The sequence below is a fragment of the Sorex araneus genome, chromosome 4 (genome assembly GCF_027595985.1).
Source record: "Sorex araneus isolate mSorAra2 chromosome 4, mSorAra2.pri, whole genome shotgun sequence".
NCBI lineage: Eukaryota > Metazoa > Chordata > Mammalia > Eulipotyphla > Soricidae > Sorex > Sorex araneus.
The window spans coordinates 204,710,512-204,733,560 of NC_073305.1; the positions used below are offsets into that span (position 1 = coordinate 204,710,512).

General features: G+C 57.3%; 3 protein-coding genes across 4 annotated transcripts; 1 reads left to right on the plus strand and 2 right to left on the minus strand.

The window, feature by feature from the left end:
• Window positions 1-818: 818 nt before the first annotated feature.
• Window positions 819-4,470, plus strand: PRSS8 (serine protease 8). Its single transcript, XM_055136559.1, has 6 exons — window positions 819-1,031; window positions 1,241-1,258; window positions 2,262-2,424; window positions 3,358-3,632; window positions 3,721-3,887; window positions 3,976-4,470. Exons 1-6 carry the CDS (start codon window positions 947-949, stop codon window positions 4,297-4,299), a joined length of 1,032 nt encoding a protein of 343 aa, XP_054992534.1. The 5' UTR covers window positions 819-946; the 3' UTR covers window positions 4,300-4,470.
• Window positions 4,471-4,932: 462 nt separating this feature from the next.
• On the minus strand, window positions 4,933-14,544 carry KAT8 (lysine acetyltransferase 8). Its single transcript, XM_004615899.3, has 11 exons — window positions 14,318-14,544; window positions 12,727-12,801; window positions 12,472-12,647; window positions 8,889-8,942; window positions 8,621-8,785; window positions 7,915-8,004; window positions 6,381-6,521; window positions 6,205-6,298; window positions 5,966-6,116; window positions 5,401-5,555; window positions 4,933-5,096 (listed from the first exon to the last, which is right to left on the minus strand). Exons 1-11 carry the CDS (start codon window positions 14,529-14,531, stop codon window positions 5,032-5,034), a joined length of 1,380 nt encoding a protein of 459 aa, XP_004615956.1. The 5' UTR covers window positions 14,532-14,544; the 3' UTR covers window positions 4,933-5,031.
• Window positions 14,545-18,045: 3,501 nt separating this feature from the next.
• Window positions 18,046-22,738, minus strand: BCKDK (branched chain keto acid dehydrogenase kinase). 2 transcript variants are annotated; one of them, XM_004615897.2, is made up of 12 exons: window positions 22,615-22,738; window positions 21,708-22,076; window positions 21,530-21,598; window positions 21,332-21,442; window positions 20,992-21,039; window positions 20,783-20,902; window positions 20,602-20,700; window positions 20,381-20,454; window positions 19,941-20,069; window positions 19,763-19,852; window positions 18,570-18,728; window positions 18,046-18,486 (listed from the first exon to the last, which is right to left on the minus strand). In XM_004615897.2, exons 2-12 carry the CDS (start codon window positions 21,900-21,902, stop codon window positions 18,342-18,344), a joined length of 1,239 nt encoding a protein of 412 aa, XP_004615954.1. In that variant the 5' UTR covers window positions 21,903-22,076; window positions 22,615-22,738; the 3' UTR covers window positions 18,046-18,341. The 2 variants fall into 2 exon arrangements, with proteins under 2 accessions (XP_004615954.1, XP_054991177.1); XM_055135202.1 differs by lacking the exon at window positions 22,615-22,738 and adding an exon at window positions 22,197-22,295.
• Between the last annotated feature and the right edge of the window lie 311 nt (window positions 22,739-23,049).

Consider the following 23,049-nt stretch of genomic DNA (forward strand, 5'->3'; position numbering starts at 1 on the left):
CCTGCTGGATCCCTTCCCAACCGTCCACCCAAGGCCTCAGACTAGCGCCCCCCTGACCCTCACACGCGCCAAGCCAGGTCAGGTCCCTGCCGGCATCCTGGGGAGAGAAGGGCCCAGTGGTTCCCCTGCAGTCCGCAGACTCATGCAGATGCACCTGCCCGCCCTGCCCCCCGGCCGTCACAGGACCTTCGTCCGTGGCAGTGTCTCAGAGCTAAGCGCACTTCCTTGAGCCCTTTCGTGATGTCAGACTCCAGCCGTCATCCTGGTCACGGCCGTGACTCAGGCCAGGCAGGGACGGTGTCTGTTTTGTCCTGGAAGGTGGCAGGCGCTCGGTACATACTTGTGAGATGATGGGCACTGCCAGGCGCCCTCGTCACTCCTCACACACGCAGGCGAGGCTCCGCGTGTCGTCGGGGTTTGGGGCCTGAGCTCCCCCGGGGAGGGCAGCCGAGGGAGGAGCCACCGTGCCCCCAGGGGAAAGGCTTGGGGGCATAACTGGCCCGGGAGCCGGAAGGCCCCGGGCGAGGACACCTGGTCCCACCGCGGGGAGTCGGCCTCGCAGGGGTCCCGGCCCCGCGCCCGCCCTCCTGCTGACCAGCACCCCCGCACCCAGCGCCAGCGCGGCCCGGCAGCGGGAGCCCCGGGGTCGGCGAGAAGCGGGTGCCGGCCGGGCGGGGCGGGGCCTGGAAGGGGCGGGCAGGTAAGTCACCGGCTCCGACGGTCTGGCAGTCCGGAGACGCCACCGCGCCGCCTCGGAGCCCCCAGCGCCACCCCGGCCGTCGCCTCCGGAGAGCCCAGCCAGCCCTGGCCGCCGGCCCCGCCGCCCCAGTGTGGACTTCGGGACCCTCCGCCCCGGGCCGCATACCTGGATCTTGCCTTCACACCGAGCCCTGCCTGGTCCACCCACCCCAGTCTGGTGTCTCCCGCGGCGCCCTCGACCTGGGCCATGGCCCGGAGTGCGGGGCTGAAGCCTGGGCCACTGGGGGCAGCGGTCACCATGCTCCTGCTCGGCTCCTTCTGGCCCTGGACCGGTGAGTGGGGATGTGCGGGCGGGCGAGGGGCGCGGTGGGGGAGGGATGGGTGCAGTGGACCCGGGAGAGCCCTCTCCTGCGGCCTCCTCCTCCTCTGGGCCGCTCCCTGCTGGCTGTCCGGGCCCCTTGGGTGGGGGGCGCCCTCCAGAGTAGGGGCAGGTACTCAGGGGTCAGCCTGGCTCACTCCCGGCTTTCTCTTTTCCTTCCAGGAGCTGATGGGGCTGAAGGTGAGGTTGCCGGGGCGATGGGGGAGGGGGGAGGGGCTTTTTTTTTTTTTTTTTAAGGAATGCCGGCCACTCCGCAGCTGTCCCCAACACCCCGTTTCTATTTAAGTTCCCCCCTATTTAAATCTTGAGGGTCCAGGTTCTGTAGAGCAAGAAAAAACTTAAGCTGCAGAGGAAGAATAGTCAAGGGCATGCTTCGGGCAGCGGCCAGCTGGGATTAAACCCCCCTGCTCTGACTTCAACGGTGGGTGGCTTGGAGGGAAACAACGCCGCGCCTGGCTGTGCTGGGGGTGTCCCAGTGCTGTGGCCATGGGGCTCAGCTCAGACTCACCCCCAGCTGCCTCTGCCGGGGGCTGGAAAATGAAGCTCACTAAGGCCTGGGGCTAACGAGGAGTCTGGAGGCTAAAACAAAAGCCTCCTGGGTCCCACCCCACCCCCACTCCCGCTGTCGCTACTGTTAGCAGGAGGAAGGCGGCAGGGCTGGGGCAGGTACTGTGCTGGCCGGCCAGTTCCTTCAGCACACAGCCCCGCCCTGGCACTGGGCACAGGCCCCCGGCTTGTGTGGAAGGAAGCCACCACACCTGAGCAGAGAGGGCTGAGAATTGAACGGTCTCCCCAGTAGAGCAGGACCAGAAAGGAATTCTCCAGGCTGACCTGGAGAAGCAAGAGACTGGGGGATGGGATCCGGGGAGCTGGCAGGGGGGGAAGGGGGGCAGGGGAGGGCTCGTGTGGGGCTAGGGAAGGACTTAAATCGGGGTGCAACCTGGCCATATCTGAGGTGTGTGATTGTGTGATGCCGCTCTTCACCCTGTGAGAGGGATTGGATGGAGCAGGAAGGCCGAGAGAAAGGAAGCTGGAGGCACCGAATCAGGTGATGGACCAGACCGGGGGAGGCCATCTCTGTGACTTCCCTGACCAGATCCCCGCTGTGGACAGTGACTAGGCGCAGGACTTGGTGTGGGGTTCCCAGAGGGCCTGACGCATCCCCCCACCTCTCCCTTGGCAGCTGTCTGCGGCATCGTCCCCCAGGCACGCATCACCGGGGGCAGTAGTGCGGCCCCTGGCCAGTGGCCCTGGCAGGTCAGCGTCATCTACGATGGCATCCATGTGTGTGGTGGCTCTCTCGTGTCTGACCAGTGGGTGCTGTCAGCTGCTCACTGCTTCCCAAGGTACCAGCTGGAAGAGGCGCGGTGGGGAAGTCAGAAAGTGGATCAGAGGTCAAGGTTCAATCTGGTCAAAACTCCAGGGTTGGGGTCTGAATTGGGCCAGTGAAGTCTGAAAGACTTGGCAAGAGTGAAGGTCAATGTCAGGGAGATGGCTCAAAGGGCAAGTGCAAATGTTTTGTATGCAGGCCTGGCTTCAATCCCACACGGTCCCCCCAGTATTTCTCAGAGTGACCCCCAGGTGCAATGCCAGTAGTTGGGCACCATTAGGGGCTGCACAAATACAATCAGAACAGTGGGCTGGAGAGAGCATAACGCTGAGTTGAAGCAATTATTGGGCATGCGAGAGGCCCTGAGCAAGCCCCCCGGCCCAAGCTCTCAAGTGGCCCCGAGGGCGGCCCCCAAGAAGCAGCCCCTGAACACCGATGAGGCGGCTCCTGGTTCCTTTTTTTTTTTTGGCTTCTTGGGTCACACCACCCAGTGATGCTCAGGGGTTACTCCTGATTCCGCACTGAGGAATCACTCCTGGCCATGCTTGGAAGACCATGTGGGTTATGGGGTGCCGGGGATCAAACCTGGGCCGGCCACATGCCCTCCTCCCTGTGCTAATCACTCCAGCTCCCCCCCCTTTTTTTTTTTTTTTTTTTTTGTTTTTGGACCATGCTGGCAATGCTCAAGGGATACTCCTGGTTCTGCACTCAGAAATCACTCTTGGCGGTGCTCAGGGGACCACATGGGATGTCAGAGATCAAACCACATACAAGGCGAGTGCCCTGCAGGCTGTACTATCTCTCTGACCCCTCCTGGATCTTTTTAACCTACAAACAAAACAAACAATAGTCAGCCTAGGATTGGTTTGTGGGGGGTAGGGGGGTCAGTGGGATCAGGGAAGTGGGAGGGGCCCGGCTGGGTCTCAGCCTTTGTCCCCTCTGCCTGCAGGGAGCACAGAAAGGAAGACTATGAGGTCAAGCTGGGGGCCCACCAACTGGACTCCCACACCCCGGTGACATACCAGGTCCACCAGGTGGCGCAGATCATCTCCCACCCCAGCTACCGTGAGGAGGGCTCCCAAGGTGACATTGCACTGGTCAGACTGGCCAGGCCTGTCACCTTCACCCGCTACATCCGGCCCGTGTGCCTCCCTGCAGCCAACGCCTCCTTTCCCAACGGCCTCCAGTGCACCGTCACTGGATGGGGCCATGTGGCCCCCTCAGGTGAGGCAGGCACTGGTGTTGGGGGGCACAGAGGGGACCCTGAGAGGAAAAGGCCCTGGATGAACATCTTTCCGCCCCCCGCCCACAGTGAGCCTCAATCCCCCCCGGACGCTACAGCAACTCGAGGTGCCGCTCATCAGTCGCGAGACGTGTAACTGCCTCTACAGCATCCGGGCCAGGCCCGAGGAGCCCCACTTTATCCAGCAGGACATGGTGTGTGCCGGCTACGTGAAGGGGGGCAAGGACGCCTGCCAGGTAAACGCAGGGGCAGGGGAACCAGAGAGCTGTCATCTTGGGAGAGGACCCAGGCCTGGGTTTAATGGTTATTGGACTTTCTCCTCAGGGTGACTCCGGGGGCCCACTCTCCTGTCCTGTGGGAGGCCTCTGGTACCTCGCGGGCATTGTGAGCTGGGGGGATGCCTGCGGGGCCCCCAACCGGCCAGGCGTGTACACTCTGACGTCCAGCTACGCCTCCTGGATTCACCACCACGTGGCAGAGCTCCAACCTCGAGTGCTGCCCCCGGTGCAGGACTTCCAGCCTGATGACCACCTCTGCAAGGACTCTCTGGCCTACAGCTCCAGCCCGGCGCCGGGCTGGCGGGGGCCCCTACTTCTGCTGCCACTAGGCCTGAGCCTGAGCCTCATCCTGCCGTGGCACCGGCTCTGAGGCCCTCGCCAACGACTCTACAGCCAACCTCCACCTCTTACTCCAGGACGGACATCTGTTCCCAAGAAAGGACTTGGCCATGCCCTGAGTTCTTGGGGTCTGGGGCCCGGCTTGAGCTGCGTTGCCCCTGCCCCTGAGCCCCGTGGGAGCCCAGGGACCATGCTGGCCCACTCTTCTGGTTTCTTCTTTGGGATTACGACCCAGTCGGGAACTTGACTGCTGGTGGGATAGCCGGAGCCTCTGGTCACCTTGGCCTGCTCTCCACAGCCCTGAGGACCCTGGGCAATGACAACTGGCGCTGGTACCCCGTCTGGAGGAGACCTGCCTGACAGGGTGCCCAGACCCTCATCCTCTTCCCTTGTCTGGGCCTGGGCTGCCTCTGGGCAGCAGGTTTTCAGGGATATGAAGTTTGCCCTAATCTTGCCCCTTGGCAGCCGTGCCCCCACCCCCCACCTGGACTCTCGGACTCCGGAGGACTGAGCCCCCACCGGAACTGGGCTGGGCTTGGCTCTGGGTGGGAGTGAAAGGAGCAAGAGGCAGTAAAACGTTTTGAGCACAGATGGATGTTTGTGTGATGTGCAACGAAGACCGACAGCCCGTGACCCACGCCCTTCCCAGCTCCAAGGTCAAGAGTCCCCCACAGAACTGACTTTATTAAAATGTGCGGAAACAGGTCTGTACATATTTACAGGCGGGAGCCAGGGCGGGCAGGGAAGCGGCGGCGCAGGCTGCTCACTTCTTGGAGAGTTTGGCTTGCTTGTGCTTGGGGGGTGCCCACTTGAGGCAGACAGAGTCCACTGTGGGGAGAAGAGGCATGAGAGGCGGGGCTGGGCCCCCTGCGCCTGGCACACTGTGTGCTCCCACAGCTGCTGTGCGTTGGGCCCCGGCCAGGTTTCACCTTCAGGTGAGAACAAGGGCAGACTGAGTGTGGGGAGGGGGCAGGGAAGCCCAGGAATGAGGATCCTGCCCCGGGCTACATGTGGGAGCTGGTCAGACAGGTTTGGGATCATGCACCGCCAAAAGGAGGTCCAGGTTCCGACTATCATCCACCTACCCCCCCCACCCGCCACACACACACACCCCGGGCAGCCCCCCACCCACCTGTTATGGGTGGTTTCTTATACTGGGCGCTTTTGAGGTGTTCCTCTACCAGCTTGGGTGTGACACAGATCACGTGCTGCCCTTTCCAGTACTTGACCATGTTGAGGGACTGGAGGGTGCTGATGATGTCGTTCTGGGTGATGCTGGTCATCTGGCTGGAGAAAGGGCATGAGGGGGCCAGAGCCATAGCACCGCGGGGAGGGTAACTGCTTGAAGCGGTCAACCCAGGTTCAATCCCCAGCACCCCATACGGTCCCCTGAGCTCCCGCCAGTAGTGATCGCTGAGTGCAGACCCAGGAGGAAGCCCTGAGCACTGCTGGGTATGGCCCCGAACCATAAAAATAAAATAACTAAATCAAGAAAAATAAAGAAGAAAGGAAGTGAGAGTAGATGCTGGAGAGGGTACCCTGTGGGGCTGACAGGGACAGCGACAGAGGACCAGCAGACGGGAGCCGGGCTATACTTGGCAAAGTCCTTCCCTCTTTGAGGGTTCCAGGAAGCCTTTCCTCCTGGGGCCCGGGGTGGGCCGCATGCTCCGGACGAGGCTGGGGACCCGGACGCTCACCTCAGGTCCTTGATGGATAGTGTGCCCCGGAAGTCTCGCAAGATCTCCAGCAGGACCCAAGACCAGTAGCTGCGGTAGCTGAGCTTGCCCAGGTCCGACAGTGGCTTCTCTGGGGAGCCCACGGTACTCTCTAGCTTGGACAGCTCATAGCCTGGCAGGGGGAGAAAGGGTCTGAGCGCCCAGCTCTGCCCAGGTACCCACCACAGCCGCCCCAGGGGGCTGGGCGCCAAGACACTCACTGAAAGCAATGAGGAACTTGCCGTAGCCCCGGCGCTGGTAGGGGGGCAAGGTCAGGATGCAGGCCACGTTGTTCCCGTCCGGAGACTCCTTCTCCTGCGAGGGGGTGTGGTCAGATCCGGGGGAGGCCCCACCCCACCACGGCCCCCCCCTCAACCCGGGCCTCCTGATGAGGCACCTTGGAGAAGTAGCCAACGATGTGGGCTCCCTGCCTGTCCACCTCTGTCAGGATGTAGAAGACAAAGGGCTCCACGTCGAAGTACAGGGTCTTGTGGTCCAGGAAAAGTTTGGCCAGCAGACACAGGTTCTGACAGTAAATCTGGTGGGAGGCGGAGGGAACAGCCGGCTCAGGAGCAAGCCCTCCCGGAGCGGCGAGTGGCGAGTGGGCTCCTCCCCGGAATAGCGGGAGCCAGAACTGGACAGACCGGGAGACTGAAACTCGAGGGAACTCCGCACTTGGCAGAGCTGACTAATGAATCGTGGCTCCCCTCTTGGTGCTCACTGGAGCTCAAGTTTCACATAGACTGATGCAGGTTTCGCAACGAGGAAGTGAGGCAAAGCGGAGCACAGGGGCAAGCCCAAAGCCCGGTGGGCGAGTGCCTGGAGAACCCGGGCTCTGTGCTGTGGAACTGTGTCCCCAGCACCCGGCACTCCCGGGCTGATGTCCCAGCCTAAGCTGTCCACGCTGCTTCCCCAGACTCTCGCTCCGTCCAGTGTCAGGACAGACAAGGTGACCCTGACAGTGGTTTCACCACACAGATCGAGGGGCCGCTGGTGTATGAACCTTCCATGTCCCCTGTCACTTGACCTACCAATTGTGTGAGCCCAAACTTGCTAGTCATTTTACTTACGCAGAGTTTCGGGGAGAAGTGTCTCCTAAGGCCTTAGATCTAGCATGGGGGTGGGGTGGGGGGCGCTGTATCACCCCATCTCAGGGAGAAGTGTCTCCTGAGGCCTTAGATCTGGCACGGGGGTGGGGGGGCGCTGTATCACCCCATCTGCCACACCCCACCGCCACCCCAGGTAATACTCAGAAAGGCCAATCACCAGGCTTGGATGGGGCCCAGCGTGGTGGCTTGGGGTATTCCCTCAAGGCCCAAGGGTAACCCAGCCACGTTTACTGAGCACTAGTCATGCCCACACTGGGCTTAGCACTGGCCACCTCCCGCTCTTAGATCCCACTAACAACCCTCTGGGGAAATACCCTCATGACTCCAGGCTCAGAGAGGAGGAAAGAGGAACAAATCCTGTTAAGGAACTTGTCCAAGGTCAGCTAGGAAGTGACCTGGTGACGACAGCTGTAGCCACCAGGAAGCAGAGCTCCACAGCTTCTGAGAACAGGGAGCAGGAGTCACACAGCCCCGAGGCAGGACGGGCGGACAGAAAGGGCTTCCGGAGGCCCTGGGCTCCCGAGCTGCCCACACAGAAACAAGGGACAGCGGCCATGAGGGCAACTGCGAGGGCCTTCCGGGTGCCGTGACCCTGCACCTCCCCAGCGCCTCGGCCACCTAATCCATCTAGTGGTTTTGTTTTTCAACAGCTATTACCTAATCATTAACGGTATTATCATTCACAATGCTTCAAACTAAAAGTAAATAAATAAATAAATAAATAAATAAATGAAGACTTGTCGGGCCCAAGCCCTCGAACAGAGTCAGGAATCAAACCCAGGCCAGGCCCGTGCCAGAGCAGTCACCCCACGCCGTCCTCACCTTGTGATCTTTGCCGTCCACCTCGTACACAGAGATGTTGCTCTTCCGGTAGATCTCCTTCCCGGGGGGCTGCCGCCACTGACACTGGCCCTGGGAGCAGCGAAGGAACAGCTCTGAGCCCCTGAGCTTCTCTGACAGGGGACCCCATCCTGTCCCCTGGGGCTCACGGCACGTCTCGGCTGCTCCTGCCTACCCCCACCCCCAAGTTGTCCTCCCAATGACCTGAAGACAAGAGCTGAGTCCACAGATGAAGAAACTGAGGCCCGGAGTGGCTGGGAATCCTACCAGGTCAGCCAGGAGGACTTTAGGCCCTGACAACGGACCACGTACACTGGCCCCCGACTCCCCCCCATAGAAGCCCCCCTCTGCAGGAGCCCAGAGTCCCACGTCTCAGGTCCTCCCACCCTCCCCCTGCCCCCTGAGCCCAGGCACCAGAGCTGTGCTAATTTCCGGCCTGCTCTGAGGAGCCTGGCACAGGGCTGCCCTCAAGACACACAGGTGGGCTGCAGCGGCTGTGGGGGAGAAGGGGGAGGCCGGGGCCGCAGCCGCAGGGGTGAGCGGGGAGGGGAAGGGGATAAAAAAGAAACAGGTGGAAGGCAAGGGCTGGGAGGGCCTCTCTCAGAAGGAAACAGCCCCGGGAGTGGCAGGATACTGGCCCAAGCAAAGCTGGGCATGGAAGGTGACAACTCTCTCACGCTCGCCTCACCAGGTGGAAGCGGTAGCTCTTCTCGAACTTCATATACTTGAGGCAGTACTCGCAGAGCCAGAGCTTGGGCTGCTTCCCATAGTCTTCAGGGAACGGGGAGAAGTACCAGGCGTCGATCTCGTAGTTCCCGATGTGGATCTTGTCGACGTACTTCACCTTGGTGATCTGGGGGCCGGGCGGGAACAGAAGGCAGCGGGTGCTCAGTGGGGCGCGGGGAGCAGAGGGGGCGCGGCGGGAGCACCATCAGAACCCCACCCCTCCTGCTCACCGCCTCGTGCTCCTTCTCCAGGGCTGCCGTGGTGGGGTCCATCTCCGCATAGGTCTGCGCGAGGAAGAGTGTAGGGTGAGTGGACACGCCATCAGGCCGGCTCAGCACCCCCAGCCCGCCCCCCCTTCTCCCAGCGCTCGTGTCCTCGTGACAACCAGAGCCCCAGCAAGAATTTATTCGCTTTTACCTGGTTCTGAAGCTGGCGAGTCCAAGGGTCTCTGCTCTCTGCAACCCCCCGCCCCCCATGCACCCCATAAATCCCCGATGCATGGGTTTGGCCCTTTCACCAGATGAACAGGACTAGGATCAGGGGGGCCTGGTTCTGGGCCTGACAGAGCTCCAGCAGCAACTGGGAGCCAAAGCGTTGCGAGACAGATGAAGTGAGGCCCAAGGCAGGGGCTGCCGCTGGCTTCCCACAGCTCTGCCCTCTTCCCTGAGCACTCGGCCCGAGCAGCTGCCCACCCTCTGCTGCTCCCAGGCTCTCCCCCACTCCTATCAGTCTAGGCGTCTGCAAAGGAATCCAAACTTTCCCCTCCGCAAACAGCCTCTCCTGGGTTCTCCGTCTCCCAAAGATTTTTTTTTTTTAAGTTTTTTTGTCCAACCCTGGCAATGCTCGGACAATTCCTACCTCTGTGCTCAGGACTCTGATGGTGCTTGGGAGACCATATGGGATGCCAGGGATTGAATCCATGCAAGGCAAGCACCCTTCCCACTGTACTATTTCTCTGCTCCCCGTAACGGGCCCACTCTTAAGAGTCCTCCATCTCTATCATTCAGTTAACCACCAAGTCCTAGCAACTCTAACTCCTTCACATCTCTGGTCACTCTCCTGGAAATCTGCCCCACCCCACTTAACCACTGCTGCCAGAGAAGCAGCCAGGCCTCCCGAGAGGCCAGCTTCTACATGCCCCTTCAATTCTACAGCATCCCTTTTCCAACCTCCATGCCTTTGCACGTGTGGCTCCTTCTCTCGAGTGCTTCTCTTTACTGCTGCCAGGAAACTCACTCGAGTTCTCCAGGGCATGAGCCAATGACTAAGGGGGGTGAGGTGGGCTTATGAGTTCTCATGTGTGGTTTTGGTCTTTATGGTGTTCTCTGCTGCCCTTCACGGCCCATCATCCTCTGGGAGTGCTGACTGGATTCTTGCAAAGCACAAAATAACCTCCCCCTACCCAACCAAGAATATGCGGTCAACCAAACCCTCCCCTGCCCCCTTTTGCAAAACTTCCCTATTTCCCAGTCCCTTTGGAAGCTGGGACTAAGGCTATGGCACTGGAGGAGGAGCCAAGCACGGCCTGACAATGGAGCAGGGACGCAGCAAGGCCTACACGTAGGGATGGCAGTGTCAGCCCGGAGCTGAGCAGAGCAGAGCCACTGGTTTACCTAGAAGCCCCCTCCACAGAGCCCTGGCCTCTCTGGCCAACTTCTAGCCACTCTAACATACATGGTTTTGTTCACAGAAGACACAGGCAGGCAGTGGAAGGGCACTTGCCTGTGGTCTAGTTCGCGGCTATTTATTCCAAGTCGCAAGCATTCCAGCAGTATTTTTTTTTTTTTTGTCTTCACAACGAGCCTGAGACTAGTGCACTCAATATGCACAGAGCACAAAGGAGGAAACTGATGCACAAAGAGATACCGGCACAGAATTGATATTCCGCACATCTGGGTGTGGGTTCCCATCTGTGCAACTCCAGGCCTAATCCTTACGAGGAGGCAAGCTCTTCCTCCTCAGATGCCTCTTGAAAACACATCACAACACACAAAACACCATTCTCTTGGCAAAATGCATTAAATAATTACAAAAACACTACTTTTCTTAAATGCTGTGATTTATTTAGAGTTAAACATTAATCAGGCTCTAGAGAATTCACCGATAACCCATTCCCATTAGCCATGGTCATCCACCCTAATGTTCAGCTTAGAAGTACATCTTTGAGACTGAATCTGCCAGTGCGAACTGGTGGGGGAACTATGAGAATCTTAGGCCTGTGCTGCCCAGTAGCCATATGGAGCTATTTACATTCATTAACTTGAAGTAGGTTCCCCGGTCAGTGGTGGCTACTGTCCTGGACAGTGCGGCTGGAGCATGTCCATGGGAAGGTCAACAGAACAGCACTGCATTAGTCCCTTGGAGGGCTTTCCAAATTGTTTGTTCTCACAATGCACAGAGGAAGTGCAAGTGGCACAGCACGCCAGCTGACACGTTTGTGTGCATATGAGTGTATATTTGCAAGGGAAATAAAAGCTTCTCAAAAACACCACTTACCTTCAGTACGGTGACGTGCACTGATACTTTGTTTTATGATATTGCTTCCAGTTTTAAAATAACAACTTTAGGGCTGGAGCGAGAGCACAGCGGCTAGGGCGATTGCCTTGCACGCGGCCGACCCGGGTTCAATTCCCAGCATTCCATAGGGTCCCCCGAGCACCACCAGGAGTAATTCCTGAGTGCATGAGCCAGGAGTAACCCCTGTGCATTGCCGGGTGTGACCCAAAAAGAAAAAAATAAAAATAAAATGATAACTTTAGGGCAGATAGGGAGGGAGTTTGTCTTGCGCATGGCTGACCCAGGTTCAATTCCCGGCACCCCATAAGGTCCTCTGAGCCTGCCAAGAGTATCCCTGAGCTTGGAGCTAGGAGTAAGCCCTGATCACCATTGGAGATAACCCCCAAAATAATATAATTTTAAATAAACTGGACCAGGGAAATGGCTCAACGGATGCATACTTTAAATAAGGGCTCAATCCCTGGCACTGCATGGCCTTTTGAACATCACTAGATGTGGCCCCCCAGAGAAACTGAGACTCAGTGGGAGGAAAGTAACCCCCCCTAGGCAGGCAGACTTGGTAAAAGGAATCTAGAAATTGGGAACAAGCAGTCTGATTTCTATGATGTATCAAAGTCATGGTTAAAGGCTTGTGCCCTGAAGAAGGACAATCTTGTTAAATCCTTCTGGTCCTCCCAGCAGAGTGGAGATAATAATGCTTACCTCACAGGTTCAGAGAAACCACAGAGGGAGCAGGTATTAAAATACTTAACCCAATACTCTGGCTCACAAGCCAATAAATGTTTGGCATTATTATTCTAATTCAGCCCACCCTTTTATAAGCCATGTGACCTCAGGCATGTTACTTAACCTTTCTGAGCTTGCTCCCTCATGCACAAAAAAAAAATTAAAAAAAAAAAAATCCCTGTGGTGGTGAATTGTTAGGGAGGATTTGGTAAGTTTAAGTATGTCCCTTAGTGCTTGGTGGCTGCAAGTCTCCAATGTGACACACTTGTTCTCTTCTAGACCTTTGGACTTTTGTCTAGAGTGTTCCAGCCAATCAGAGACAAAGAAGCTACCAAGCAAGAGGCCTGTGTACCAGTCCTAACTGTGCTTTCCTTGATGCGAGACTGTGGCCAAGTCCTGGATTTCTCTGAGCCTTGATTTTCTCACCTGAACATGCATGAAAAAGGGCAGGTCCCAGATACAATATAAGCTAAAAAAAACGGAAGCTGCTGTGGTTTTGGCATAAGGGAGTTGCTAGAGGCCGCTCAGCCTCCTGGGGCACTGGGAAGGAGAAAAGGAAGGGCCCCGGACCTTCTGCACATGGTTGATCTCATCATGCTTGCGCTTTTGGTTGCGAGTGATCTTGCGCTCAGGCTGCTCAGCCAGCTCGCTCAGGTACTTCTCTGAGTTCTTCTGTACAGCATCCTTCACTGTCTTAGTCAGCGCCAGCCGGTTCTTGTCTACCCATTCATCCAGCCGTCGGTTAACTGCGAGGACGGGCCGTAAGAGTGCTGCCCTTCCATCCCACTCCCCCCAACCCAGGCCCAGGTACCCCAAGTGACTCACAGCCCACGTAGTGCACATAGAATTCCTCTCGGCCCTCCTGATCATTCACCCGGGACTGGATCACTTCGGCAGAATCTGAGAAAGAAAAACAATGAAAGGGAAAAAAATGGCTAGAACCATCAAGATGGAAAATGAAGCTGAAACAAGAGGCAATTTCGCAACGGGGAATGATTTTCAGATTCCAGAGCTACAAGGAAGGGCACCTCATCTGTCACATCTGCGTTTCCTACATACTAGATTAGGTTGAGCTATTCTTATTTTACAGATGGGAAAACGGAGAATAACCCATGCTTACAGATTTGAAGAGATAACTAGCTCATTCTCAATTGAGTTTAAGCTCAGCTCCCAGATTCTGTGGTTTCTGTTTTTGTTGTCTTTTGGTTTGGGCACCACATATGGCATTGCTCAGGGCTTATACCTGGGTCTGTGTTTAGGGATCACTCCTGGCAGTCCTCACAGTACATAATATGGTGCCAGGAATCAAACCCTGGTCAGCAGCATGCAAAGCAAGTGCCTCAACCCTTGTACTAAATCTCCAGCCCCAGATTCTACAGTTTCACTTTACTTGGTTGTTCATTTATTCAGTATGAGGGCTGGCTACAGATTCAGACAACTTTAGTTTATATGTAACTGATATTTGGCCTTTGAAGTCTAGGTGTTTTCACTTGCAAAACAAGCATAATATGCCCATTTCAGAGACTGAGTTAAGGGGCCGGAGCGATAGCACAGTGGGTAGGGCGTTTGCCTTGCATGCCGCTGACCCCGGTTCGATCCCCAGCATCCCATATGGTCCCCCAAGCACCGCCAGGAGTAATTCCTGAGTGCAAAGCCAGGAGTAACCCCTGAGCATCGCTGGGTGTGACCCAAAAAGCAAAAAAAAAAAAAAAAAGAGAGAGAGACTGAGTTAATGCCTGTAGCACCCCACAACTAGCAACCCATTCAATAAATAAGATGACCACTGCATGTCTGGCATTGCTGGATTCAGAGGACATAACAGTGAGTCACGAGTCATCCAGAAATTTCCATTTTGACAGAGGAAGACACAGATAATTGCAATATAATGCCACATTCCTGTGGCTGCGGTATGAAGAAAATGTTGCGGGAGGGAACAACTCACTTTGCCTGGAGGGAGTCAAGAATGGCGTCAAATGGGGACATGTTAAATGGATGAGTAGCAACGAGCCAGAGGAGCAAGGAGAAAGACAAAAAAGAGTATCCCCAAGAGAAGGCACGGGCGGGATGTACTTTTCAGAGGGTACCGCATGGCCTTCGGCAGAGTGGCGAGAAAACAACTGTTGCCGTGATGAAGTCCCTCCTAAGGCATCTGGGGCTTACAGGGCGGGAGACGGGGAAGGAGCAGAGACGAGAGGCGTCAGGGGTAACAAGAAAACGAAATGAACCCTCGGACCCGGAAAACGCTAGGCGCTTCAAGCTGCGGACTCGGGGTCCGCCTGATGTAGGTGGGACGTTGCCTAGACCCCGACGAACCTCAACTCCGCGTTCTCCCGACAAGCCCCGCCCCCGCGCGCGGCCCCGCGAGAGCCCATTCCCACGCCCCGCCCCCGCCGCCAGCCCTGGGCCCCGCCCTCACGCCAGGTGCTATCCGGTCGTCGGCAGAGGTATGTTTCCCCAATCTCCACGGTGACTTCCGGCTCGCCGCGGGACGGGGTCGGCGGGGAGACGCGGCCCGGGGACGGGGCGGCTCCCTCGACCGCCGCACTCACCGCAGGCCCGGGCTCGCCCTCCCCCGTGACCCCCGAGGCCGCCGCCGCCGCAACGGCCGTCGTTGCTCCCGGTGCCGCCATTGCTGTACTGGAAGTGACGCCGAATTTGGCGCCGCGCAACGTTTTTTTTTTACATCCGGGTCGCAGACGCGTGGCAGAGGCGGCCCGCGGCTCGGGGGGGCGGGCCCGTGAGGTGGCGGCCGCTGATTGGCTGGAGCGCCCTCCTCCGCGCCCGCGGCGGCCGGTGTAGCCTGCGGGGCGACCACCCGCGCGCCTCCCGCCCTGCCCGCCTCATCCCTGCCACTCGTTTTCCGGAAATGGGAGACACGAAGAAACCGCGCTCCGCGTTCCCGATGGAGAAAGGATCCATTGTTGTTGGGGGAAGCAGGACGGGTGTGTCCAGAGATTGCCCGTAAAGTCCCCACTAAGCCAGCCTTTCCGCAGGGCCAGCCCCCTAACCCGAAGCCCCCTCCAAGGAAGCCAGCCAAAGGCGGTGGACCTAATGGAGAGCGTCTTGGCTTAGTGATTGAGGAAATCTGGGCTTGGCCCTCCTCTGGGTAAGTTGTACAAGCGTGTCCATTCTCAGAACATGGGTCGAAGTTAAACTCTCCAGCTGTGTACGCCACGTCAGACCGCTCTTTCGTACATCTGTCTGTCTCACGCATAGAAAACAAGTGTTGGCACGGCGCCAACGGAGGTACACCACAGTCTTCGGCCGCTGGATTTCTTTCTTCTTTTTTTAACCAACATGGCAGTACTCAGGGTTTCCGTTTTACTCCTGGCCCGGTCAGGGATCCCTCTGGTGCCGCGCAGGCGGAGCAACCATCTGGGGTCCTGGGGGTTGAACCTGGGTTGGCCCGCAAGCGCCTTATCTGCTGTACTATGTCTCCAGTCCCACCACGGAATCTTTGGCTTGTGTTATTTGGCTGAGAAGTCATTCTAAGAGCGCTGGGGTGCTCCAGGCCTGAGGATGGGGCCCAGAGGTTACAGATCAATAAATAGTAGGGGCTGGAGCAGGGAATAGGCACTTGCTCTGCATATGGAAGACCAGGGCCTTTCCCCAGTACTGCACCTAGTCGCACTGAGCAGGAGTGGCCCCTGTGCAAATATCTGTTTTAGATATTGGGGAGTGTGGGGGGCAGGGGTGGCAGTGGCAGCCAGTAGTGCTGGTAACTTGGCCTTGGAGATAGGAAGAAACTAGGGATAATGTCAAATACCTAACAGCACCAGAAACAGAATAAGTCAGGCACAAATTTAAAACTGCCTTCCACCCCACCCACTGTTCTCAAGATAGTTACTCAGTTTCCCCAGAATTCTAGTGCCTCATGTTTCCCTTCCTCCAACAGCTTCCATAATTAAAGCTGCCCTTTCTAAATTCCTGATCAGTCACTGTATCAACCACTTGCCACCACCACCAGCCCTGGGCGTTCATGGTGCAAGCCTGACTATACCTCCTAAAGCCTAGACATACGTGATGATTCAGCCAGATCCCCTGGGTCTTCTCTGGAAGGACCACCCCCAAGGAGTGATCTGGAAGCCTGGGGTCTTTGCCCTACCATTCTGGTCAACCAATTTGGTGATTCAATGGGAGGCCCCCCACCCTGTGACCCTATCTGGGTCACACCGAGCAGTATTTGGTGGAACCCACATGGCTAGATATGAAAAGGGCTGCTGTGTGCGCCTTGACCCCACTACTGTCTCTCTAACCCCTGGAGTCATCCTGTTGCTTGTGTGTGCCCAGATTATTATGGGTGTACTTTCTGTTTTCATTTTGTTTGGGGCACATGAGGTGCTGGGGCTTATTCTTTTTCTTTTTGGGTCACACCCAGCAATGCATAGGGGTTACTCCTGGCTCTGCACTCAAGAACTACCCCTGGCGCTGCTCAGGGGACCATATGGGATGTTGGGAATCGAACCTGGGTCGGCTGCCTGCAAGGCAAAACGCTCTACCTGCTGTGCTATCGCTCCAGCCCCACTGGGCTTATTCTTTTTTTTTTTTTTTTTTTGCTTTTTGGGTCACACCTGGCAATGCACAGGGGTTACTCCTGGCTTTGCACTCAGGAATTACCCCTGGTCATGCTCAGGGGACCATATGGGATGCTGGGATTTGAACCCGGGTCGGCCGCGTGCAAGGCAAACGCCCTACCCGCTGTGCTATCGCTCCAGCCCCTGGGCTTATTCTTGACGCTGGGGAAATGCCCCACAAACTGTTGGAGCAGTTTTGGCTCAAATAGCTAAAAACTTTTCAGCCTAGGAAATACTTCTCCACCCCCACTTCCTCATTCAGAATTTAACTGTCATTCTTTCTTCCAGTTCATATGCAGAATTTACTGGTTTTGAACTTTTAGACCTTTGCCTAAGTTCCGCCCTTTTCTTTCCCACTTTCCCTACTCCCTTCTTTCTGTATGGGAACTCGCCCAGCACATCTCTTGGACACAAATCCTTCTCCTCTTGTGTGCTCCTAGAGAGAATTCAACTTGAAATATCCTTTCTTAGCTTACACCTGTGGGTCCCAGCTGCCTCCAGAAGGCTGGCCGGTGCTTGCTTTTTTTGTTTTGTTTTGTTTTTTTTTTGCTTTTTGGATCACACCCATCAATGCACAGGGGTTACTCCTGGCTCGTGCACTCAGTAATTACTCCTGGCAGTGCACAGAGGATCATATAGGATGCTGGGAATCGAACCCAGGTTGGCCGTGTGCAAGGCAAATGCCCTATCCACTGTGATATCGCTCCAGCCCTTAGGCTGGTCCTTCTTATCCTTCACTGCTGCCTACAACCCTACAACACCCTCACCCCTGCCCCCACCCTGCCATCAGCATTATTTTTAGCCTGGCAAGGGTTTTTGTTACTGCTTCGGGAGCCGCATGTGGCTGGCTCTGCACTCAGGAATCATTCCTGGTGGTGCTTTCAGGACCTTATGTAATGCAGGGATCAAACCCAGGTTGGTGTGCAAGGCAAACTCCCTACCTGCTGTACTGTCTGGCAAGTTTTTTGTTTTGTTTCCTATTTGGGTCACACCCAGCGATGCACAGGGATTACTCGTGGCTTTGCACTCAGGAATTACTCCTGGCAGTGCTCAGGGGTCCATATGGGATGCTGGGGATCAAACCCCGGTCGGCTGTGTGCAAGGCAAACACTATTGCTCCAGCCCTATCTGGCAAGTTTTTACTTTATGTTTCCACCACCTGGCATGTGTCTTTCCTTGGCAGCAGCAGGCACAGCTGGCCGGCAGTATTTTTAACCTGACTCCAGCTAAAGAGTCAGGTGGCTCAGGAGGTTGTCCTAACCTTCACCTCTAGACTGCCGGGAAGAAAAGAGAACTGAGTTTCCAAGCTGTGCCAGCCCAGGCCTTCAGTAATGTCTACACCCAGAAATATTTGCTAAATGAATAAAAGGCCTTTGCACACACTGCCAGTCACCCCCCCCCCCCGCCCCTCCTGCCAGAGCAAATATGCAAAGGGCTTGGAGCCAACTTGCTGTCTCCGGCTGGCAGGACAGAGGCGAGGGCACAAAAAATTAAACCCAAGGGCCCAGAGACCCTGAATGGAGGGGCAAATAAAAAGTTCACTGCCCTCCCCATTCATGGGGACCAAGAGGGCATTCATAATGTGAACTTTAATAACAAACAGCAGGTCAAACTTGAAACAACAATGATGGAGCTGGTGCTGGAGACCTCATCGGAAGTCCCCCCTTCCTCCCCGGCGCGGCACAGGGCAGGAAGCAGGTGATTCTTCGGAGGACAGTGCTGCCTGGCTCCAAGGAGTCCGTCTGTTGGGGGTCTAAGACCCAAGATGCAGCAGTGCGTGGAGCAAGGAGGCGCCCTGCCTGGCCCCGAAGGTCCTGGCCAGGGGTACGGCCCAGGCTGGGCTGCAAGCAGGCCAAGGGCCGCGGATCAGATACGGAAGCTCTCCTCCCGGCCATCAATGTGACGGAGCCGCAGGTAGACATCCGTGCCGATGCCCTGCAGGGACTGCAGCCGAAGGGAACCACCAAGGTACTCGGCGTAGGCCCGGGATGTGGGCAGTCCAAAGCCAAACCTGGGCGGGGCGGGGACATACACAGAGCTGAGAGGCAGAGTCCGCTGGATCCCACCCCTCCGCACTGGCAGGCGGGCTCTTACCCGTGCATGGGTCCTGACTGGCCACCACTGTTCATGTCCAGGTGGCCAAACAGCGGGCTGATCCGGGGGTCCTGCGTGCTGGCCTCGGCCGTCGTGAAGTGGTAGTCCATGACTCGATCCAGGTCTTTGTGAGCGATGCCCCCGCCCCGGTCTGAAATCCTGGCAGGAAGTTAACAACAGGGGAAGGGGACATGACTCATTAACTCCCGAGCCAAAGAGTCTACCTGCCAGTCCCTTCTACCTATAGGTGGGACATGTCCATCTACATGCCTGAATTTTTTGGGTTTTTTTTTTTTTTTTTGGCCACACCAAACTTGCTCAGGGTTTACTCCTGGCTCAGTGCTCAAGAACTACTGGTGACAATCTGGGGACCATATGGGATGATAGATATTGAACTCAGGTCAGCCACATACAAGGCATGCCATATTAACTCTCTAGCCCCTAAATACCTAAACGTTAATAATAATATGGGCTGAAGTGACAAGTACAGTGCGTAGGATGCTTGCCTTGCACAAGGCCAACTGGGGTTTGATCCCGGGCACCCCATATGGTCCCGCAAGGCCACCAAGGAGTCATCCCTGAGGACTGCTGAGGGTGGCCCAATGCGTGTCCAGTAATAATGGTAATAATACGATTTATTGAACACTTAAGAGATAACAGATTTTCTTTTGACTTTCTTGGGTTTGGGGGCCACAGCCAGCAGTGCTCCAGGGCTATTCCTGCTCTCTGCACTGCTGGGGACCATAGACAGTGCCAGGAATTTCAACCATGATTGGCCTCATCTCTTTCTGGGCCTGCACCTTGTTCTTTATAAAGTTGTGTTTCTCCACCTTCACCTTTGCCTGTGCTACTCACTGCTTATACCTTCCCATAGGATTTGACAATTATCCTCAGCCTAGACTGATGACTCCTGAATCTTTCACCGTCCCAGGTCCCCCACTGTCAATAAAGGCAGGGCCCCAGGGCCTGTGGGTGGCCCCAGATCCATTCATATCCATCTTGTGACAATCCCAGGACTTCTCACATGCAAGGCATGTGCTCTACCACTGAGTCACCTTCCCGGTTCCAGAGAACACCTGTCCAGTGGGGACCAGGTCTCTGCATGGAGAGGTGTTGGCTCCAGGCCATACAGTAAGTCAGAAACAGAGCCTGGAACCCCACTCTTCCCTAACCCACTCGCACACGGCGCAAACCTGATAACGAGATCAATATCGTTGTTTGCAATGGTGATGACCACATCTGGGACATTGTAGGGAGTGTCTAGATGACTCTCCATCGTGGCTCTATGCAGAGGAGAAAGACCAGTAAGTGGTGGAAGCGCAACCTCACCCCAGTTCCTCTGTCCACCTTCTGCATATCCAGCTAACCTACCTCATGGCATTTTTGAGCAGCTCAGGCAGGATATAGTCCAGCGGCATAGGGATGAAGGGGAATCGGGCAGCCACGTGTCCATTGATGCGGACCCGGGGGGCATTGCCGTACTTGTGCTCACACAGGCGCCTGCAGTTAGGGGCAGGTGTTTAGACCTAGATCAGTGCTTCTCAGCTGGAGGCAGGTCTGCTCCTCCCTCTCCCAAAAGGTGCAATTCCTAAGGACATTTGGTTCTCACAACTAGGGAAGAGATCATGTGCATAGGAGCCAGGGATTCTCATAAGCATCCTACAGTTTTGGTCCCTGACCAAAATGGATTATCTGCCCCAAATTGTGCCACAGCTGAGGAACCCAGTGGCCTAGAACATGCTTTGGGCAAGGGCTCAGAGCCAGCCTTCCCTTCAAGAAGCATCCACCCCCCTCAGCTGCTCTGGCCTCACCTGGCAAAGTCCACCCACTTCTCAATAATCTTCTTTGGTGAAAGGCGAGTGCAGATGATACCTACGAAGTCAGGCTGGTGGGAGAAAGGAGATCAGAACTAGATGGCTCCTCCACTACAGACGCGTGTCACCCCAGAACTGCTGAAGTAGTGGCAAGCCTTCCCCAGGCCCGTGATCCAAGTCCCCCCGCCCAAAGGGCCTTCTCAGTCCCTAGCACCCACCTTGTCCTCATGCAGTGCCAGATGATGTGTGGCCAGCATGCGGATTCCAAGCCGCGAAGTCAGCGTCTTGTCTAAGAAGAAGCGGACGAGCTTCTCATCCTGTAAAGTGTAGGGCCTCAGAAACCCTTCGCTCTCCCCTGGCCCCCCCAAAGGTGTGGACCCACACTGTGCTGCCCCTGACCTCTATGTGCTTCCGGCTCTCGCGCAGACCCTCAGCTAAGAGAGTCACCACGTCCTTGTGGTCATCCAGCAGCTGTCGCACCAGCTGGCAATACTGGGCCTCATCCGCCTGATCCTTGATCTTTGGGGCACAGAATCATGAGCACAGGTGGTCCAGCCCTGACAGCTCAGCCACCCTCCACCCCCACCCCGCCCTTACCCAGCCCTCACCGGAGGAAAGTCTGTGAGCTTCTGGAAGGCACGGATGTACAGCTCGTGCTGCAAGGAAGAGTGTAGAAATTCTGGGCACTGAGTAGAGAGCAGTCACCCATGCTTACCCATGGGGATTGCCATCCACCCCAGCTGCCCTTCGTTGCCTTGGAAGCATCTGAGAGAACATGCAGTCTTGGCTTGTGAAGGCTGTGGTCTGAGTGCCCTATGACCCAGAAACCTTTTGGCAGGCAAGCCTGCACTCGGGTTCCTTCTCCCCCTTTGCCTCCTGGGCAGTAGCCACACGGATGCCCGGGCTCTTTCTACCAGGGAGACCGGCGCCCCCTGGAGGCCGCCTTACCACGTGCAGTATGGTGGGGTTGCAGCCGATGATGAAGGGGAGGCTGCGGAAGCCCTTGATGCGGTGAGCGATTCTCACGGGCAACTCTTGCTGCAAGTAACGGGCACTTTTCTAGAAAAGGAAAGGCGAGTCGAGGGCTGAGTGGCTGGGCCGGAGCTCCAGGCACCAGGAGAAAAGGAAAGGGGCCAGAAGTCTTACCAGAAGGTGGCTGCCATCCTGAGAGCGCCCGGAGTACAGCATCATGGTTGGAGTGAGGCGGACTGAGGGCTGGGGGCGGGATTGGCTTTGAACGGGGGGGCCCTCCAGCACCTCCGGCCCCACCCTTTCTCCTGGGCACCCGCTCCAGCCCCTGGCCTCCCTGATTCTGTGTGTGCACCTTCTCCGCGGCCACGTCGATGGCTGACTGGTTGTAAAAGGAGGTGACAGTCTTGGAGCGTTCCCGGGCCATCTCCAGGTGATGAGCGTCGGTGACCGAGGTGGAGCGCGCGCGGAGCGCGAGTGCGGGCACCAGGAGGGGCCTGAGCGGAGGCCCCCCGCGGGGGCCGCTCCCCAGCACGGACGCCAGGATCATCTCCTCGGTCGGGACAGGCGACCACTAACGACTGCACACCAGGCAGGCCCAGGCCACCCCAAAACGGGCCAAGAAGGTCGAGGGCGTGGGTGGACAGGGCTCTCCTCCGTGGCCTCAGGGATGAGCGCCGGCGAACGATGCTGCCAAGCTCAGCCCCCGGGGAGCCGCTCCCATCTATCCGGGGAGAAGGGGCCCTTGTCAAGACTGGAATCCAGCAGCCCCCACATCATCACGTGGGCACGGCCACCCCTGACCACCCCCTTGACCATCTCCCCTCCGGCGCCCAAGAGCAACCTCTGACCGCCCCGCTTTCCGGAGATCCTGTCGTGCCACTGGAGGCGCGCTCTAACGATCTCAGACCCAGCCGGCAGGAAACCCTCACCCGGCCTCCCTCCGGCCCCCTCACTCGGGGGCGGGGCTGACCCCTGCAGTCTCCACACCCGGCGCCCAAGCCCGGCCTGCGTACGTGCTCCAGGGCACTGCACTGTGCGCCGGGGGTCCGCGGCGCCCAGCTGCGGCGTGGGGGTTCCCATCTGGCTCCCCTTCCGAGGGGCGCTTGATACGCCCGGGTACCCCCATATGGTAGATGCGAGATTCCCCCCCTCCCTGCCCCCCCGGTCCAAATACAACCCCAGCTCAGCCCCATGACGGAGGCTGCGGGTGCGTGTGACGAAGCCTCCGCGGGCAGCGCGGGTGTCGATGCTCCACTTACCGCGGGGCCAGAGCCCGGGCCGGGGTCCGAGCGGAACAGCCCGAACGGTCGACAGGCGGGGGTAGCCGAGCCGCCTGCGCCTTCGGGCGCTGTGACGTCGCGGGGCTGTGGCGCCCGGTGCCTCCTGGGGGTTGTAGTCCGGCGAGGAGGACTCCATCGCGGCCCCGCTCCTGCTCCCAGACCCCTAGGCAAACACTGAAGCTCGCAGTTACCTGTGTCGTCTCTGTGCCTCTTGTCACCTGCTCTCCCTGGGAGCGAAATGAGAAAGGGCGAGAAGACTCCAGATGTAAAGCACGGGTCCCCAGGCAGAATTTGTTCCTTAGATCCTCGTATTTTTTTTTTTTAAATTTTCTTCTCTCCTCGCTTCCTTTCTTTGCTTCCCTCCTTTCTTCCTTCTCATTTTTGGGCCACACTGGGCAGTACTCAGGAGCTACC